The following is a 19,872-nucleotide window of genomic DNA, read 5'->3' on the forward strand; positions in this document are numbered from 1 at the left end:
AAAAAACAAAATTGCTGAGTTAAAAATTAACGCATTTAAAATTTGATGGATGTTACTAAACCTACCTTGGAAGAGGCTTTATGAACAGTGTAGGAGAATGATTATTTGCTTAAACTTCCACTAACCATGGATATTATGTATACTTTTACTTTTGCCAATTTGATAAGCAAAAACAGTGGTACACGTCATTTAAGTTGCATTTCCCCAGTTACAATTGAGACTGACTATATTTCTTATTCAGTGAATTACCTAACCATCACCATTGCCTATTTTCCTGCTTGCAACTTCCTCATTTTGATCATTAGACTGGCTACTATATATCGAGCACTCGTTTATGTGCCACCCTTGCACTAGGGGCTTTAAAATATATTTTTTGCTTTAAAACAACCCCTTTTACAGATGACAAATATGAGAAACATATTGAGATGAAATTCAAACCCTGGTCCTTTTCACTGGTCTCTTTCACTCTAAAGGCTACATTTTATCCACTATATCACTATACCAAAAAGCCTTATTTTATCCAAAAGTGGAAACCCCAAAGGGAAGTGACTTACCCAAACACTCACTGCCTCGTAGCTACATCCACAACTCAATCTGGACCACTGGAGGGCTTTTCGCCATCCTGGTCTTCCTGGAAAACAAGGTTGAAAACTACCAGAAGACTGTTCAGGCAAATATATCAGACTTGCCTGCCTATTATCTGTGTCCTTAGAGATAAAAAAAACCAACCTGCAGGACAAGGGTCAAAGATAAGAGGGAAATATTAAGAAACATGGAGACCTTAGCTCTAGTCTAACCATATCACAATCAAAGCAGAGAGCCAAATAGCTGGACAAGCCAGCCATAGGGATTAGTATGATTTCCAGTCACCTCTCAATACCCATCAGCCATGCTAAATTTTTTGAAAAACTCTGAGGCTGGACAAACTATCAATCATCAGCATGAGTAGCAAATAATCAGCTTGAGGTACTACTCTTTATAAAATCAAGATGTTTTACAGTCCTTTTATTAACCCAGAATGAAAACTGTCCCTAAGAATGTCACCTCTGTTTTTCTCAAATGTGAGTAACTTAATAAGAAGCATAGGAAATGTGATTTTCTGATTTTATTGTTCAAATTGATTATAATCTTCTAAAGAAAAGGAGAATAGGGTAAATTATGCCTAAGAAACTGCCAAATTCCCTTCCTTCCAAAAGCATTCCTTAAATGCTATGTAACACATTGATAACAGCTTGAAGCGGGGTACATGGAGGTGCATTAAACTAGCCTTTCTACCTTCGGATAATTAAACTTTCCCAATAATAAAAATTTGCTTTTTTTTTCTTTAAAGGCCTATGTGCCAGACATTCAACTGGGCACTGGGGGTCCAGTGAATAGAACATAGTTTCTATTCTTCTGAGGGGCAAAATCCCTTTGATTATCACGTTAACATGTTACAAAGCACTTTCACGTGTATTATCTAATTCATCCTATAAATACATGTTATGATTGCAAATTCAACCTGGAAGCCTCCTAATTTTTATTCTTCCTTTTCTTCTTGGTCTTTCTTTGTTCTCTGTGATAAATCTGAGGGCCAGATCTCGAACAGGGAGGATTATGGTTGGGGTTGGGAAGGGTAAGTAAGACCAGGATGAGGAGACCTTTATCCTATAGACAAAGTTAATTTCAAGACACTTCAGACAATATTATCAGAAACTTAAACACCACCTCCACCCTTTAAATACTTAGAGTGAGCTTATCACTCTCAAAAACTTCCTTCGAATTCAGGGTGATTCTATTTCAAGACAGTTAAACTGGGTCACAGAAAAAGAGCCGCTTTCCCAGGATTAGATATAAAATGGAGTAAAATTTCATTCCCTTCAACTTCCAGAATCTCATTCTGTGAAGTTCAACCATGAAGGTGAGAGGACTAATACTTACAACTAAATTATGTTTCAAATCAGATCGATCACTGGCTCCACAGAACTTCCCAAGTAACTCATTTACCTTTGGAATTTTGTTACCCTCAGCTCTCAGAGTCTACAGGATATGTTCTGCTTCAATTCTCTTTTAGAAGTTTCTACCTACTAATTTTTTCCCATATGGCTGTAGGTTCCTATTCATAGTGTACAAATGTCCACTTCTTAACAAGTTAGCCCTGAAAAACTTCTTCAGAGAATTCAGTCACACTAAGTATACTCGCTTGCTTCTTTGTTATCTAATTCTTAAGTGTGAGAAAGGGAGCATGAGTTTATGCTCAAAGACTGACTGTCAGAGACAAGGACTCGCCTTTTATCTCCACCACACCCACAATTACTTCACCTTCCAGCCTCAGTTTCCCTATTTGCTCACAACCTAAAATCAGATGCCCCTTTCTCCTTCCCAGGAAATTTAGGCAGATTTTGATGTAAAAACAGAGCCAAGGATTCTCCAAGTTCTTTCAGATACACAACTGAACAATTGTTTCATTGTTCAAAGATCTTACACCTGCCACAACCCTGCAGACAACATAATTTCCTAGAATGAAGGAAGACAGAGTAAAAGGCAGTGGATAGAGGTGTGATGGCTGGAAAGAAGCCCTGGTTTCCCCCAATTATCACTCCTCCAGCTTTATCGGGGAGCTATAAGGCAATCAACCTGACTCACAGCCAGCGTTGCTGGTCCCAGACCGAAGAGGGTTAAGAAGTGAAATATGGCTGGGTCCCAGGGTTGCAGAATGACAAGCATTATGGGATATATTATTCCTAGGACTGGCTGGCTTCTCTCACAGATCCTGAGTTTACTGTCAGCCTCATCTCACACATGTTCTCAGTTCTGAGGATCCTTGTTGCTGACAAAGGGATAGGGATAAAGGGCAGGACTTGAAGACACCCCTACAGCCCCAGGTAGAAGAGCTGGCTCAAGTTGCAGGACATCTAATTGTGAGAGAAGGAGAATGCAAGATTTTCCCCAGTATCTCTAAGCACTTCTCTAAGCACTACCTGTTGACAGTACCTCTCTGCACCAGCCATGAACGGGAAGATTCAGTAGAGCCAAGTGAATGGCCCGAGAAAAAAGCTCCCATTATACCTAAAACAAGCCCATTTCACTTCCCAGCCTCTGGGAGAACACCAAGTAATGAGAACGGCAACCAATGAAGCATGAGAAGAAAGCATTACCTCATCAGGGTGAGCCCCCATTGGCTGACGTTACTCTGGGCAAGGCTTTCACGGAAGTAAATAAACCCTTGCCAGGAACACAGACTCTCAGAGGACCCCTACTGCTCTTTATTTTCAAATTGAGAAAAGAGGTGGATAGGGAACAGTAGACCTCTTCCTAACATTTTTCTTAGCATTTGTAGTTATACAACGGTTATGAGAAGGTTTAGATCTCCTCCCCTAAAAAATTATTATTGGGTGACTTTTGGATGAAAAAGGAGCCACCTGCAACAGATTGATAAAGAGGAATCAGAGAGGAGGAGGCAAAGTCAGTCTTGTTCTAACTTGCCGTGGAACTGTCAGAGGGACAAAGACCAAAAACATTGAAAATCAAAACACTTTGGAGCAGACTGGCAAGAAACTGACCTTGTTTTTGAAACTTATTTTTTGAAACTATCCTTATAGCTACAGCCTTCATTTTTAGTGCAAGGTGACAAAAGATACCCTGTTTTTTTTTTTAAAAAAAAGGAAATAAATGTCAGCAGACAAAAGTTCTAGTTTATGACTTCAATCTTATAATGAAGAAAGCTCTCAGTAAATGTCTTTCTATCAAACCCCATATGTCATAGAGACAAGAACAAAAGACTGTTGTATGCATGCTTCAAAAACTGTTTGCATTTAACGGTTAAAGTCAGGGGAAAGGAAGCCACGTCTCCTAAGACTGACTTGTTTTCATCAGGTAGAAGTTATTAGCACTCATTTAAGAACTCACAAACAAGGCACAAAAACCACTCTAATTTCAAAGATGGAGAACTGAGTATTTGAGAAAAGAGTCCTGTTATTATACTACATGACCACTGAAGTGAATAATCATTTTTTCAGGATCCTTTCCTCACAGCCTATACCCTGCACTATTTATTTTTCAAGGATTTCCCCAAGCCAGAATCCATTTTCTTCAGAGGATTTTGGTCTTTAGTCTTGATTTAATGTGGTGAAATTGCTCTATTGTAGAATCCCAGTTTGAAGAGTTTAGCACAGATTCCGACATGTTTGAGACTTGCTGCTTGCCGCCTGGACTAGGCTCAAACAGGCCTGGCCACAAAGTGGAAGGGGGCTTGGGCTATGTTGTAGCACAAGCGAACCAGTTAGTGGGTTAGCGTGTTTCACTTAATTCACTTAAAAAATCACTGTTCTTAAGCCCTTAGGAAAACAACAACAATCTAAGATTATTCTGTCAATTTTAAGTTTAAATCGATATGGAATAAAAGATTATGTTCCCAAAATAGCTTCTGCCCCTGGGGTCTCCTCTTGATTCAAGCTTGGCTCCTACCACTTCCAGAGAAATACACTATAAGAGACAGCTCAGTGTTTCCTCATGCAAGTTTCCTTGATAATTTTCACAATTTGTTGAACACCTATTGTGTGCCAAGCACTTCCCATATATCAGAGGTTCCCAAGCTTTCTTTGTTCACAGATCCCATAGTGTCTCAGCAAGTTTTCCATCTTTCTCTTAGGCCAAAAGAAACACCTAACAGCTCCATTTATTAAATAATTAGATCCAAACAACTTTAAGAGCATTTATGTGTTAACGATTTAGTAGTTGGGGAAAATGTAAATTAAAAGAAAAATATTATTATTTTATTCTTAAATAACCACAATTACTTATTAATGAGATGTTTATACCATATCCATATTGGATACCACCACCCTTATTTCGTGTTCCATGTTGATTTTCACATACTTGCTTTTTATAACACTGAAAACCCAGCTTTATGAAGATATGACATAAGGCATCAAGGAATGCAGCACAATCAAATGTTGAAACTGTGGACTACTTCTGGTCCCCAACAGAAGTAAATATTTTTCCTTCAAAAATCTGAACTACCCCATGGTGGTACTCATGTGAGTTCACTGCAGAAACATGGGGTACTTCAACACAGCTCGGGAAACTTGAACGTACACTGTTTCAGTTCATCCTTACAGCACATTTGCTTTGTAGGTATTACTTTGGTTTTATAGATCTGGGAATTAAGGCTGAGGACAGTTAAACAATTTACAAAGTTCACATAGCTAGTAAGTCATGGTGCTGGGATCTAAACCTAGGTCAGCCTGACTCAACACCTAAATGCTCTCCTAATTAGTCACACTACCTCTCTCATCACCATCTTTATAAGATATTAGAGTCACAGACCATCAGAGCTGGAAGGGCTCTCAGGGATGATCTATTCCTAGCACTCTGGATTTAGATGAGAAAATTGATGCCTAAGAAGAGAAATGATTTGACCAAGACATACACTGGTTAAAGGCAAAGCTGGAGCACAAGCCAGTCACTATGTTGAGGGGTTTATGTTTACTATTTATTTAATTTTAATTAATTTATTTAAAAATATAACATATATATAGAAAATGGCATAAAGCATAATTATAAAGTATATATGTGTAATGTATGTATGTATATATACATATATATGTAAAATCTTTACAAATAGTTACACAGAAAAGTCCCATGTACCTACCACACAGATCAAAAAGAACACTGCCAGAACCTCAGAAGCTCCTCCCCTCAATCACGGCCTCCATCCTCCTTTATAGAGGTGACCTCAATCCTAACTTTTATAGTCATCATTTCTTTGTATTTCTTTATAATTTTACCAACTGTAGCCATAGCCACAGAAATAGTATATGCCTTAGACAATAAACAGCTTCTCTTCGGGGCCCAGCCTCCTGCTCCAGGCACCCCTGCTGCTCAGTGGCTCTACCCAGGCTGACCTTAGAGGATAGATCTTCCTGGTAGATTCTCTATTTCCTGGATCCCTTATCCAATTGCTTCTTGAGAAAACAGTACATGGAAAGTAAAAAGAAAAAGGTCAAAACTACATATCTAAAATGTCTTATATTGTGTTTTCAAATTTGATTAATAGTTTGGTTTAGAATAGAATTCTGGGTTAGAAATCAATTTCCAGGGGACAGTTGAAGGCATCTGTTTATTTCCTTCTACCTTCTAACGGCATTTTTGAGAATTTTGATGTGATTCTTATTTCTGTCCCTTTGTGGATGCTCTGTTTTTATCCTCTGGACGATTTCAAGATCTTTTCTTTATGCCCAGTTCTGGAGTTTAAGAGTGATGGATGTTGTGCTACACTACCTAGATACCCTTCAGGATTGCAGGACTTACTTCCCCAGCTTCTGAGAATGCTGCCATGACCCTGAGCTGTCAGCCTTCTTTGGAGAATGCCTTGGCTAAAGAAAACTTCCAGGACCAGCCCGTACCCAATAACTGACAACATCGTGGTCTGAAGGCCCAGGTGCCTCACCTCAGCTGGCAACAATTCTGAAGGCCCATCCCAGCTCTAGAGCTCTCTGTGGGTGGTCAGCTGAGGTCTTCATTGGGCCTGCATCAGAGCCCAACTTCTTCCTCTGCCCAATCCTGTTTCCTTTCCCTTCCTTCCACAGGCGTTGATCCCAGTAGCACTCTCTTATAAGTGTGCTGCCTGCAAAGGTCCACTCAGAGTTTGCTTTCTAAAGAACCCAATTTGCAACTACAACATACTTCGCTGTAGGTCTTGTTTGCATTCATCATGATGAACAGTCAAATCAGTAGGCCCCACATTATTGCTAATGTTTACCTCCACTGTAAGTATGGTGGCATTACGCTCATTTTATAGATGCACGAACTTGTGCTCTGAAAGCAAAATAACTTACACAGAAAAATTAAACAGGTAGTAAGTGTTTAAATGGGATTAGAAACCAGATCTGTCTTAGTATAAAATCGGGCAGTATTCATTCCTGGAGAGGCTGTGGGAATTTTGGCTACACACACTGAGTCCCAGGCTTTTTGAGGAAGGAAAGAAAAGCAGACATCAGAGTAGAAACACAGGAGCCAAGGACACATTACGAATACAGTTAATCGTATTCTCTCAGTATGAGCCTTTTTGTTCCTGTGGGAGAAAACTGATTCTGCCTGCTCCAAAGAACATTGTGCTTTCAGATACCATTTCATCCACTCAAATGAAAGCTGATTGTTTCTACAAGAGAGGTTTTGAGAAATATCGGGACAGAAACAACTGGTAAAAAAGAAAGATAAAGTGGAGAAAAAGAAGTTCTGTGTAATGCTTTCCATTTCTGACGAAGATTTGGTATTTAATTTTATTGCCAGCAAAGCTCGTGTGGCATTGGGAAAATTCCTTTCCTCTCGGCCTCAATTTTTCCTTTGTAAAAATTAAAGAGCTAAAATAGATAAATCCCATGGGCTTTTAAAACTTCATAAATAACCTTTGAACATAGAACTTTGAACACCTATTTCCAAGACATAGACCTTCATTCAACAAATATTTATTAAATGCTTGCTCTGAGCTAGGCACAGTTCTAGGCACTGGGTATATATAAGTGAGCAAAACAAATCAAAATCCTATGCTGAAGGATCTGACATTGCACTAGAACACTTTTATAGTGTTTGTGCCAAACGGAGGTCTGAGCACTTTAGACATACCAACTCATTTAGTCCTCATGACATCTCTGTGAGGTGTAGTTACTATTAACATCATCCCCATTTTGCAGATGAAGGCAGAGATACAGAAACATGAAATTATACTAACCAGTTACAGAGCTGAGATATGGACCCAGGAAGGCAGTCTGGTTTCAGGGTTTAGATTCTTATGTTTTATGCTGCTGCTAACTCTAGAAAAGTCCAGTGGAACTACTTTCAAAATTAATCGGTTTTGAACTTCTTTCCAAAAGACCTTATAAAGTTGGCATGAAAGGCCAATTTTGAAACACTATGTACTTAGAAGATTTACAACAGAAACATTTTCTATTCTATATGAATAGAAATTGAGAGACAGAAATTATTCTTTTAGTAGCCAAGTAAAATTCTAAATAGAAATTATAACCACATATCATTCCAATATGATTGTATAGTCTATAACATAAGTGAAGATAGTGCCAGCTGAATGCTTTGAGAAATTTATCCTTCTTACTAAGTTTTTTATTTTTGGTATGCATACTCCTTCAAACAATCTGGCAGCTAGGAACCTTTACTTAATTTTGTAGTTAACAACTAATAATTGTAATACACTCTTTGCTGATATTAAATGTCACTCACAGAAGGATCTGTAAGAAAAGAGGATCTGTATAAGAACTTGCTAGTCGTTGAGTCCTCGGGTGTGCCCTCTGGTGGTGAGGTTGATTCTGCCTAAGCTCAGGGCAAGCTCTAGAGAAAGTCTGAATGTCAGGCAGCCTGGGCAAATTTCCAAATTGTTCTATGAGGGCTGGAAGGGCTCTTCGATATCATCTTGTCTAGGTATCCTACTTTACGGCTGAGGAGAAAACTCAGGCTCAGAGGGAGAATTCATGATCGATGCAGAGCTAGAGCCCAGGCCTCCTGAATAAATGATCAATTGTCCCAATTTTCCCAGAATGTGAGACTTTCAGTGTTAAAATTGGGTAAGTCCAGGGAAAAATAGGATAACTTGGTCACTCTGCCTCTTGGTTCTGGCTATCCACTGCTTTTTAAAAATGTCTTCAGGAAGTGGCATCGTTCTCTGCTAGTCCCAAGCTCAAGTAGAATTGTTATCTGTTTCCTTTGACTTCCTTTTGACTTCTACACAGAATTTTTAAAAACATATCTTTTTGCCTTTTGCCCATTTCTTTTTATCACCTCTACCTTGTTTTTTTATTAGAGAGTTGAATTTGCAGGGCAAGTAGGGTTACAGTCATTTAGGAATTAAAAGAGAATGATTTCATCTCTAGAAAACCAAGAATTTCGACTTCCTCTTCTGAATGGTCAAAATCATGTCCAGAGATTGAAGCAGTATCCTCCATGATGAGATGTCAATAGATACCTAATTAGCTAAAACTGAAAAATCAATCAATAGGATTCAAATATGTTGGGGTTTTTTTAGAAATATGGAGGTAATACTAATAGCATCAGATAAAAAAATTGAATGTTATTGCTTCTTGAGAGGAAAATGGAGATAAAGTTGAAGAGGGCTGTTGCTTTTCTTATCAAAACTTAGAGAACTATGAACTCTTATGAGAATGATTTCATAAGATTAACATAAATGATTTAACATAAAAATTAAGAGAAGACAAGGTAGACTGACATGTAGTGTCACAGCAAGGGGTCCATGATATAAAAGTTTAAGAACCAAGTTGAAGAATAAAAGCACAATTCTATTTTTAAAATTATATATGTATATATAAGTATTTGTATGTGCAGAGAAAAAAATCTATACTAAACTGTTCATAATAATTACTTACAAGGAAGTGGGATGGAGAAGACTATCATTTATTATATTACGTATTTCCATTTTATTTGATTTTTTAGTAACAAGAATGAATTAGTAATATTTTTTTGAAAGCCCATTTGTTCATGTGTGCACATCAAATATTTGTTGTTTGGTTGATAACCTTTTCAATTAAAAGCATCAAGCAAAGCATTCTATAAGTTTTTCAAGGACAAAGATCATCTTAGAAGACTAACTATAAACCCACCACGGTGCCAACCCTGAGCTGGCTATCCATTCATTAGGCAGGTGCTCGATAAAGGCTGAACTTGTACTGAATCTCACATCAAATCAACAAAGGGCCCATTGTACCACTCACTGCCACCAGATGGCAGGTCTCTATCAGAAGTCTTCTTTGGAATTGCCTCATTATCCTCATTCCCCCTCCAATGTTTCCACGGAGTAACTTTATCTCACTGTAGTATTGTTATAAATTATTTCTACTTTTCTCTCTCAGACCAGACTGAGAGCTCCTCCAGGATCATCAACTAAGGATAATTCATCTCAGACCCATAAATGTTGGGTACTGGCCTGACCTAGGTAGGTAAATATTTTTAGAATGAATAAATGGATGGATGAATATTTCTCTGAAAACTAATAAAATCCCACAGTTATCTCTATACTTTCTTCCCCAATGACAATTAAGAAACATTATTTGAGAACTTGTGCGCCCCATCCAATGTCTAGAGATGGGAGTTTAGAATGGTAAAAGAATAAAAAATATAATAAAAGGGTTTTAGCCAACTGAAACTCTCCTTAGAGGAGCCCCTCCAACTCCAAACCTTCTTAGGCTAATGATGATGATGTAGCTTCTGCCATCTGGGCACCTTGGTCCAATGGAAGAAATACGCTGCTATCCTTGGAGAGAGCCTCGTATGGTTGGAATTGACAAGGCCTAGCCCTAGGGAGCTTTCACATTGATGAAGGACACGCACCTTCAAACATAAAACAGACCTAGTCATGGTTTGCAGACTCTAGTGTACCCCAACCCTCATAGGCCCATGTATTCAACAGACCACCAGCTCCTCCCATTTTCCACACAAGAGGGCCTCCTCTTTTCCTCCCCACACCTGGAACTCTGAATCTGAAGGGAAACTGAAGAACTCTCTTCCTTCCCTGGGCATATTGTTGAGGAACTTTGCAAGTCATTGAGGCTAAATTGGGGGCCAAAGGGAGGGTCAGGAGCTCAAGCAGCTGTGGCATTTGGACTGGGAGTCAAGTATCCCCAGGGGGTGGGAAGAGACAAGCTTCCAGGCAGGAGGGGCGGAGACCAGAGAGTGAAAATCCCTGAGCTCTGCTCAGTGTCACAGCTCAGAAGAATATGCATGGAGGCTCATTCTCCCCCTTTCCCACCTCACTTATCTAATTAGCAGAGGAGTGTAAAAAGTCAGAAATCCTATCTCTTCTGGCATTCTCCAGCCACCTCTACCCTCTCTCCACCCTCCCATTCCACACCCCACCCCACCCCCAACCTGCTCTACCGTCTAAGTAGTCCTTGTAAGTGCAGAGCCCTAGAGAGAGCCTGGGAAAGAGCCTGGGAAAGAAACATGGGGGAATCAAGGATTTGGGGAGTTTAGTGAGAGTGCCCATTGGGAAAGAAGCATTGGCCTGGGATTCATACCATCATCATCACTGGGCAACCAGCTTGCCCAAAACTGTCCTGGTTTAAGTATCTAAAGTCCCACACCATGGGAAACCCCTCAGTCTTAGGCAAACCAGGATGGTAGGATCCAGGCTCTCTTTGTGTAACTCTGAATAAGTGCCCCCTCTCTAGACCTCAGTTACTTCTTTGTAAAATGGGACCCACTAGCTCAGACACTCTATGGTTCTATGAATAGCCTCTAGATCTCCTGAAGCTGGGCATGGCAAAGGTGACTCTATCTTACACCTCATTGATTTCAGCTCCCAGTGCTTCCCTAGGACTCCTGGAATCTGATCTTCCTGGTACATTAAAGGTAGAAGGGGTCTTCAGGATATCTGGTCTTATCTCCTTTCTAGCTCAATGAATATTTTTCCAGAGGTACATGTATTTATTCATTTTATTCCACTTACCACTTTCTGCCCTACATTATAGTTAGACACAAACTTCATTATATTCTATGCTCCTTGAGGGAAGGTAGCAAGGCCCATGGCTCAGCAAGGGTTAAAGCCTTATACATGATTAAAACAAATATTTTGTGTTAAATTCCACATAGAAATTTTTTGCTCTTTATCTCCTAATGGCCTCAAGGGAGAACACAGGGCTTCAATGGCATTCTGGGAGTTGGCTCCAAGAATTGATTGTTAAATTTGCAGGAATTTTGTAAACTGGTTGTTAAACACAGCCATTATTAACAATTAAATTATATAAACTTAAAATTAAACAAATTATATTAAAAACAAATATAACAAGTACTTACGTACCTCATTTTACTATTATCTATACTATTAAGGTTATTTACATCTATTATAACTATATGATCGATTTACTATATGATGTGCTACTGTTCATCTTTCCCAAGTTCATATTGGTAGTTTGAAATTGCTCATGGTAAGAGTATTTTACACCATGAAAATCAGCAAACACTACCAACGATGGCTTCTGTCACATCAGAACTGGTCGTTAAACATCTACCAGCACACCACCGGTTCAGAGATTATTCTGTCTGTTTTGTCATAGGCCCACTCTATCTCCACTGTCATTTTCTGCTCTGGTCTTCAATTCCAAATTTCCATTCCGAGAAGAGAAACCAAGGGTTGGATCATCATTTAAAAACTAATGAGATAATAGATCTGGGATTAAGGAAATGGGTACACAGGTTGGGGCTGCAAATGATTTGTAGACTCCAGTGTGGAGTGCCTGTCTTTGGCTCTTCTTCCAGGGGATTCCTCTGTCCACAGTGAAGAACTTTGGTCAGTCTAGCATAGAGGTTTTTTTGTTTGTTTGTTTGTTTTACAGCAGCAAAAGAATAGCTTTATTGGAAGGGAGAGTAAGGAGACAGTACACTTCCAGACATGGAAGTTAGCCTAAGCAAGAGAAAGGTGGCTCAAAGGCCACAAAGAAGTCTTATGTAGACAGAGCCCCAAAGGACTCTGAAGAAAGCATTGGTTGTCCTCCAGGTATCCATCTTACAGGTCTATCCTGATGGCAACTGAAGGATTCAAAGATAAGATGATTCCCATGCTGCCAGCTGGGGAAGACAATACTTCCCCATTTCCAGCCTATATCAATCACCTCTGGGATTAATAAATTCTGCAAATCTTAAAATTATGATTATAGTATGCAAGAGAGCTGAGAAAATCTTTAGAAGCCACTCAACTTTCAACATTTTCCCTACTCCCTCATTTTACAGATGAAGAAAATGAGTCCATGGAGTAGTTAATAGCTTGCCTGAGGTCACACAACAGATTAGTGGCCAAACCCCTAATTAGGGCTCCTAATACCTGGAGCAGAGTCCTTTCCTTAACATCTTAAATTCCTTTTAGAGAAATTATATAATCTTTAGAGAATCTGAGCAGGAGCAAGCACAAAGTTTGTATACAAAAAGGCACGCCAACTTCCCCACTGCTTCCTAGAAAATAAAGGAATATTTTTTATAGAGTACCAACTAAATGCCAGGTGCTACAGGGGACACAGAAGAATAAGACCCAGTAACTCAAACACAGAAAATGAATTTAGAATCACTCCTAAAACTCTTTAAAGGGAGGGGACTACTTTGCGGCTAATGCTAACCTGGTTCTGACCCCATTGAGAGTGGTGTCTTAAGAAGTGAAAGTTAAACATTAGATTCAGATAGGGAATAGTAGGAAACAGAGAGAAAAGGCCACTGAGGCAAACTCAATGGGTTTTTCCCAGGTGACTCAAGTCTCACAGATCTCTTTTCCCCAAGGAGAGAAGCCCACAAGCAAGCAAAGGAAGAGTTTGCTGAGCTGAAGCAGAGCTTTAGTCTATTAAGGAATTTTTCATCTGTGACAGTTGCATCCTTCCTCCTAGAAAAATGAAACAGAAAAAAATACATAGAAAATAAGAGCCCAAATTTCTTATTATTAGGTTCAACATATCTAAAATTAACAAATTGCTATACAAATTTCTAAACACTTTCATTTCTGTATTTATCTTGCCACAGAAAGATAAGTTTGCAGCTCAACACCAACCCTGACCCATACTTTGAGTGCAGTGCCCTAAAAAGGCCTGGGGACTCCTTAGCCCCTGGAAATTCTTTGGTAGGGAGATGTCTGAGCTCTTTTTCTCATTCAAATTAGGTCTAGGGTACTGGGAAGTGATCTGTATATCCATGGTCATAGTCAGGGCTATGACTTTCTGTTTGTACTTTATCCTCAATCTCTCATCTGTCCTCCTCAGCCCCAGGAAAGAGCTTCGCCAACAAAGAAAGATCTCCATTCCTTCACTGTATGCCCAATCCTACCTAATGATGCCTCAGGTCCCTACTAGGGACCACAAGTTTATTTCTTCCTTCATTTGTTCATTCATTCATTCATTCGTTCATCCAGGCATCATCTTAAGCACTAGCACAAAGTGAATCAATCTAAAAGATTCCTGCCTAAAGAGATGATGTCCTTGCAACAAAATAGAATCAGAAAGAAATCCATCAGTCTTTTCAAATACTACCCTTGGTGATCCAAAGGTTGATCCTCAAATATATAAGCAGCTATCAAACAGGAGATCTAACTAACCCTCAAATACAAAATGACAGACCTATTAGGAATGAAGGAAATTTACCAGAACTTACTTTGGTGGAAATGTGCTAGAAGGGACTGTTGCAGAGATGGCCTCTGACGTGTTTCTGTTTCATGGTCCCACAATTCCATGACTTTGATGGCTTTACAGTCACCAAGGGAGGAGGAAGAAATAATGCACTCTCTTATGTGGGTAAAGCATATAATTATTAACACCTTAGAGAGGATGGCAAGGCAAGAAATGGGGTTGCATTGACAGATGACACTGTAGCTCCTAGGTATGGGTGACCTACCTTCAGGGTTAGGAACCTCATCTGCTCCAGGCTACAAGATTCTGAGAAATAAGCCCTCAAACACAAAGAGACATAAGTCTCACTTACAGAAGTACTGAAAGACTTCAGACCCTCTGTCAGTCTGGGAGAGAGAAAGGGCTGGAGGGGCGGGGCAGGGCTTTCCTTGAGGCTTTGGGCTGAGTCCCTCCTACCTGGTCCCCTATTGGGTCAGAGACTCCTGAAGCCCTGCCAGTGAGGGACAAATGAGAAGAGCTGTTGATTTTTCCCCCTTGGCCATTCAGAATTTCCCCCACATAAATACTGAGAAAGACCCTGCCCTCTCCTCCCTTTTTCTCTCTACTTGTCCCTGTGCTGAATCTGGTCCCCTAGGTGTGGGCATGGCCATGGAGGACCTGTTTATGCTCAGGGTAACTATGGGCATATGCTATGCCACCTTCAGTGCCTCTGCCTGGTAAGTTCTTCCCCCCACCTCTCACTCTCTGCCAAGGAAGCTCCCATTATCTCATCCCTGTTCACCACTGCCTCATTTTTTTTTCTTTTTGGTAGGTCAGTGAACAATTTCCTGATAACAGGTCCCAAGGTAGGATGGTTTCTGCTTTTTCTATTTTTACCTATACAGCTTCCTAATGGAACTCTTTGGGGGAAGGAAAAGAGGGGAGGGAAAACAGTGCCAGAAGTCCCCCACTCAGAGGAACCCATGATTGTTCCTTAATGGAGAGCTAACCCTATTTGAGTCCTGCCTGCATCCTCAATCCCAGATGACCTGACCTGAGCCAGGACTGAAGCTCATAGCCCTCTCTCCTTTGCCAGGCCTACCTGACCTATACTACCAGCGTGGCCCTAGGTGCCCAGAATGGCATTGAGGAGTGTAAGTTCCAATTTGCCTGGGAACGCTGGAACTGCCCTGAAAATGCTCTCCAGCTCTCCACTCACCACAGGCTGAGAAGTGGTAAGTTTGTGCACCTGTGCAAGGGGGTATATGTGCCCGGAGGTGGGCTTGCAGTGTGTGTATGTATAGCATATATGTGCACAGTGAAATGAAAAATTACCTGTGACCTGCTGACCTGCCACTTCCTGGCTGTGTGACCTTGAGTGAGTTACTTCCCCTCTTTCAACCCCAGTTTTCCCATTGGGTCAATAAGGCCAGCTCTATTTAGCTCACTAAGAGTATTATAAAGGTTGAATGAGATGAATACAAAGGTATTTCTATACAAATGAAATAATTATTATTTTTTTTAATGCATGCCTGTATTTGGGTGTTTGTACACACTTATCTTGCACTGATTTGCATGAAATAAAAATGGGGAAAGGGCTCTGTGTTTGCAGCCCCTGAGGGAGTTTACAATCTGTTCAGCTGTCATAAAATCCCAACAACAGAGAAGCTGGGAGATCACATTGAGCTGTGCCTCAGGTGGGATGTGTGTGTGTGCGCGTGCGCACTTGTCCAGCTGTTTGTAACTATGTGTAGTTTGCATAAAAGTCATTAATGTAGGAACAATAGTTGCCTGAGATGAGTCAAGGAAAGGAGTAAATGAGGACAAAAAAAAAAAAAGTCTGCTATAGGGTATACAGAAAGAATGGGGAGTTTGTGGAAATGACATGGGACAATGTTTATAGTTCAGTAAGATACAAGCTCAGTAAGTCGTAGCCATGATCATTATGATTATTACTTGGCTTCAGCTTCATGTCAGAAAGAAAAGGTCCTTCTCTCTTTCCTAAGACAGCCTGTGGCCCTGAGTCCTCATTGCCCAAGAACCAAAAGCAGTGGCTAATGAACAGAGGCCTAGGCTGAACTTCAGGAGAAAAGAGTCGTGGTCCCAACACCACAGCTGGTGAGGAAAGTGGCCTTGGTCTCATCACTCTCTCTGGGTTTTATACTTTCCCCAGCAGCATGGGGATGCTCATTCCTGCTTGATGAAGTAAGGATCAAGTAAGGAAATATGTACTGTTCTCTCAAGTAGAAGAGCATCCTCTTAAACACCAAGTGGGCAGGGGAGAGAAACAGCATTGCTTTTCCAAAGCCCCGGCTTTGGATCATCAGAGTCCAAGTTTCCAGTCCTCCTTTTCTCTCCAAAGCTACCAGGGAGACTTCATTCATTCATGCTATTAGCTCTGCTGGAGTTATGTACACCATCACCAAGAACTGTAGCATGGGTGACTTTGAAAACTGTGGCTGTGATGAGTCAAAAAATGGAAAAACAGGTAAGTTGGGCTCTCTGATGGGAGGAGAAGGTGAAGGGTGCAGGGCTGAGTGCAGGCTAAAGTCTTCCAGGGAAAGGCTGAGGGGCACAGCTCTAGCTCCCTCAAACCCCTAGACTCAAACAGGAACTTCATAAATAGGAGCTCCCAGACCTAGACTCTCTCGAGAGTTGAGCCTGGGTCCATGATTGCAGGATTAGCAAGTAGCTCTAGTCTCTAAAACTAATAAGGCATCTAAAAATGAGGAAGCCAAAGAGAGTTTAAAGCTAATCCTCATATTTCAGGCTTAGAAGGGCTTGTCTATAATCCAGAGGTACACAATTATTTGTCACTTTAGAGACTTACTCAGATTTGTCACTAAGAAGGGAAGAGATGACTCTAATAAGACTACTGTAGGATAATGGTGTAGAATTCCAGAATGTCTGAGCTGCAGTGAACCTTTGAGATCATCTAGGTCATCCCCAGCATACCTACTTCTACTGAGAGTATGGAGACTGGGAAGGTAGGAGCTGGGAAGGGCCTGAAGGGTGGACAGTTGGCTTTAGGAATAGGATTCTCACCACCCACACCAAGTACCTCCATTTCCTTATCTCACCTTCAGCTACAGCTTTACAGGCTTCTAGGCCTCTTAGGGATGGCTTGGCTATGTCAGCCAAGATTACTGTGACTCGTCTCCTGGGACTTAGCAGGGAACCATACGCAGAATTTCTTTCCTTATATGTAGGAGGCCATGGTTGGATCTGGGGAGGCTGCAGCGACAATGTAGAATTTGGGGAAAGGATCTCCAAACTCTTTGTGGACAGCCTGGAGAAGGGAAAGGATGCCAGAGCCCTGATGAATCTTCACAACAACAGAGCAGGAAGGCTGGTAGGTATAGGAGTCGGCCAGTGAGCCATTAGGCTCAGTATTGGCAAGAATCTCACATCTGTTCAGCCCTTCACAACTTAGCAAGAGCTATCTCATATCCATGTTTCATCCTTATACCACCCAGCAGGATGGCAGTGGCTACCCCCATTCTCTGGATGACAAAGCCAGTTAAGGACAAGTCAAGTGGCTTAGCCAACTAATAAGCATCAGAGCCAGGCAATGAACTCAGATCTCCTAGTCTTATTACTAAACCTCATGTTCTAGCCCTTCCACAGGCAGGTGTCTGAGAAGACAGAACAATACAGAATCAAGACCTAGCGTCTATGACTTAAATTTTTAATCTTTTCAACTGTGCGTTCTAGAAAACTAACAGAGGCTTATTATTCAGCCCTGTCCTAAACATTGTCTGGGTTTCAAGGAATTGGGACTGATCTAAGCTTCTCTAGAGGGTCTATTCTTCTCTAAGACTTCTGCTGGAGTAGCAATCCCTGAAGTGTTCTAAACTCAGATCTGGAAGCAGGTTGGATTTAGAGCTAAGGGCATAGAAATTTCCCTTTGAACCTATATCTAGATATCCTGGTTCCCAGGGACAAGGAAAAGAAGTTTTCAAGGCAATTACAACCACGTGTGATTGCCTTGGGGTAGGGGTTCAGACTCTAGGAGCTTCATACCCTTTGAGAGAGGGCCCAGAGCACAAATCCAGACCCCCACAGATACTCTAACCCCCAGCTTCAAGACAGTAACAGTACCAATGATCCTATTTTCCTTTATAAATTTACAAAGTACTCCATTGATCATTCTGAATCTAATTGGTCTGATAACGAAACAAGCTCAACAAGTGATGAAGTTATGGCCTGAAGCCAAGGTTTCCTGACTCCAGTAATCTTTTCGACACTTGCCTGGCTTTCTTTAAGAACCACCAAGGGAGCTTTAAGATCACCAACACCAGCCCCTTTAAATCCTTGAACATTCTAATTGGGAAGATCTGAAGTAGAGCTCAGGAATGGATATTTTTCATGGGCTTCCCCAAGTAATTCTGATGCTCCTCCAAAGAAGCACAACTCTAAAATATTTAATTGCTAACCTTTGGTATTCCCTACCCAGAGCCATTCTCTCATTTGTTCTCGTTCTCGTTCTCTCTCTCTCTCTCTCTCTCTCTCTCTCTCTCTCTCTCTCTCTCTCAAGGCAGTAAGAGCCACCATGAAAAGGACCTGTAAATGCCATGGCATCTCAGGGAGCTGCAGCATCCAGACATGCTGGCTGCAGATGGCTGACTTCCGGGAGATGGGAGACTACTTAAAAGCCAAGTATGACCAAGCGCTGAAAATTGAGATGGATAAGCGGCGGCTAAGGGCTGGGAACAGTGCTGAGGGCCACTGGGCACCCGCTGAAGCCTTTCTTCCTAGTGCAGAGGCTGAGCTGATCTTTTTAGAGGAATCACCAGATTACTGTACCCGCAATTCTAGCCTGGGCATCTATGGCACAGAGGGTCGGGAGTGTCTGCAGAACAGCCACAACACATCCAGGTGGGAACAACACAGCTGTGGGCGCTTATGCACTGAGTGTGGCCTGCAGGTGGAAGAGAGGAGAACTGAGGCCATCAGCAGCTGTAACTGCAAATTCCAGTGGTGCTGTACAGTCAAGTGTGATCAGTGTAGGCATGTGGTACACAAGTACTATTGCACACGCTCCCTAGGCAGTACTTGGTCTGGGGGCAAGGGTAGCACCTGATAACACCCTAGGCAAACTTGCTCAGTTTGCATGACAATGGAGGGGACACAGCTTCTCTCTTAGAGAGAGTAAATTGGAAAACAATTGGAAAAGCACAGGGTTGCTCTGCAATCCTCTTAATATCTCCTATTTATTGGGAAATGAAGCCCAAGATTGTACGTTATTCTTGATGGAGCTGAAATTGGAACCTGGACCTCCTAATTTGGGCAGACCCCATTTCATCTTCCAACAAGTTACTTCCTGGTATTTATACCTGTACTTTTACAGCTTGTTTGGTTTGGGGGTCTATATCCAGAGAGACCCTCAAAGTACTTGTCCCTGTAAGTTTTAGACCATGTCCAACCCAGCTGTGCTGCTGAGAATCAGGGAATGGAAGCAAAAAATGAAAAAGTTCTGTCCAAACTACTGAAGGAGCAACTTTCCCCTACTCTAGCTAGCTCCAGAAAGACCAGTGTACAAGTTCATGCAGATAAGTGGGGGTAGAGACTACATACCTGCCTACTGGGAGGTTTTTAGAGTGTTGGGTTTTTCACCTGAATATAAACTTTTCAAAAATTCTTCCCACCCAACTCTTGGGAAGCCAGGACCCAATATAACCTTAGGACTTTTCCAGCTCAGAAACCATCTGTGGAGCTATGGAAAAGGAACACGGTTACAATAAGTGGACAGGTGACTACTACTTATCCATACAAGCAACCCTCCTAG

General features: G+C 41.2%; 1 protein-coding gene across 2 annotated transcripts; it reads left to right on the top strand.

Annotated features, from left to right (window-relative positions):
* Positions 1-14,538: 14,538 nt before the first annotated feature.
* On the top strand, positions 14,539-19,583 carry WNT8A (Wnt family member 8A). 2 transcript variants are annotated; one of them, XM_039835908.1, is made up of 6 exons: positions 14,750-14,821; positions 14,917-14,950; positions 15,181-15,319; positions 16,447-16,572; positions 17,294-17,436; positions 18,622-19,583. In XM_039835908.1, the coding sequence occupies exons 1-6, from the start codon at positions 14,754-14,756 to the stop codon at positions 19,165-19,167; spliced, it is 1,056 nt and encodes a 351-aa protein (XP_039691842.1). In that variant the 5' UTR covers positions 14,750-14,753; the 3' UTR covers positions 19,168-19,583. The 2 variants fall into 2 exon arrangements, with proteins under 2 accessions (XP_039691841.1, XP_039691842.1); XM_039835907.1 differs by having other exon boundaries at positions 14,539-14,950; positions 18,622-19,358.
* Positions 19,584-19,872: the final 289 nt, after the last annotated feature.

Source organism: Pteropus medius, unplaced genomic scaffold (assembly GCF_902729225.1).
Source record: "Pteropus medius unplaced genomic scaffold, Ma_sr-lr_union100, whole genome shotgun sequence".
Taxonomy (NCBI): Eukaryota; Metazoa; Chordata; class Mammalia; order Chiroptera; family Pteropodidae; genus Pteropus; species Pteropus medius.

Bases quoted from the DNA above. Each gene is read 5' to 3' on its own strand.
- WNT8A (XM_039835907.1), top strand. From the start codon at position 14,792: ATGCTATGCCACCTTCAGTGCCTCTGCCTGGTAAGTTCTTCCCCCCAC. The intron at 15,320-16,446 runs GTAAGTTTGTGC...TTCTCTCCAAAG, and splicing joins TCACCACAGGCTGAGAAGTG to CTACCAGGGAGACTTCATTC. The intron at 16,573-17,293 runs GTAAGTTGGGCT...CCTTATATGTAG, and splicing joins GTCAAAAAATGGAAAAACAG to GAGGCCATGGTTGGATCTGG.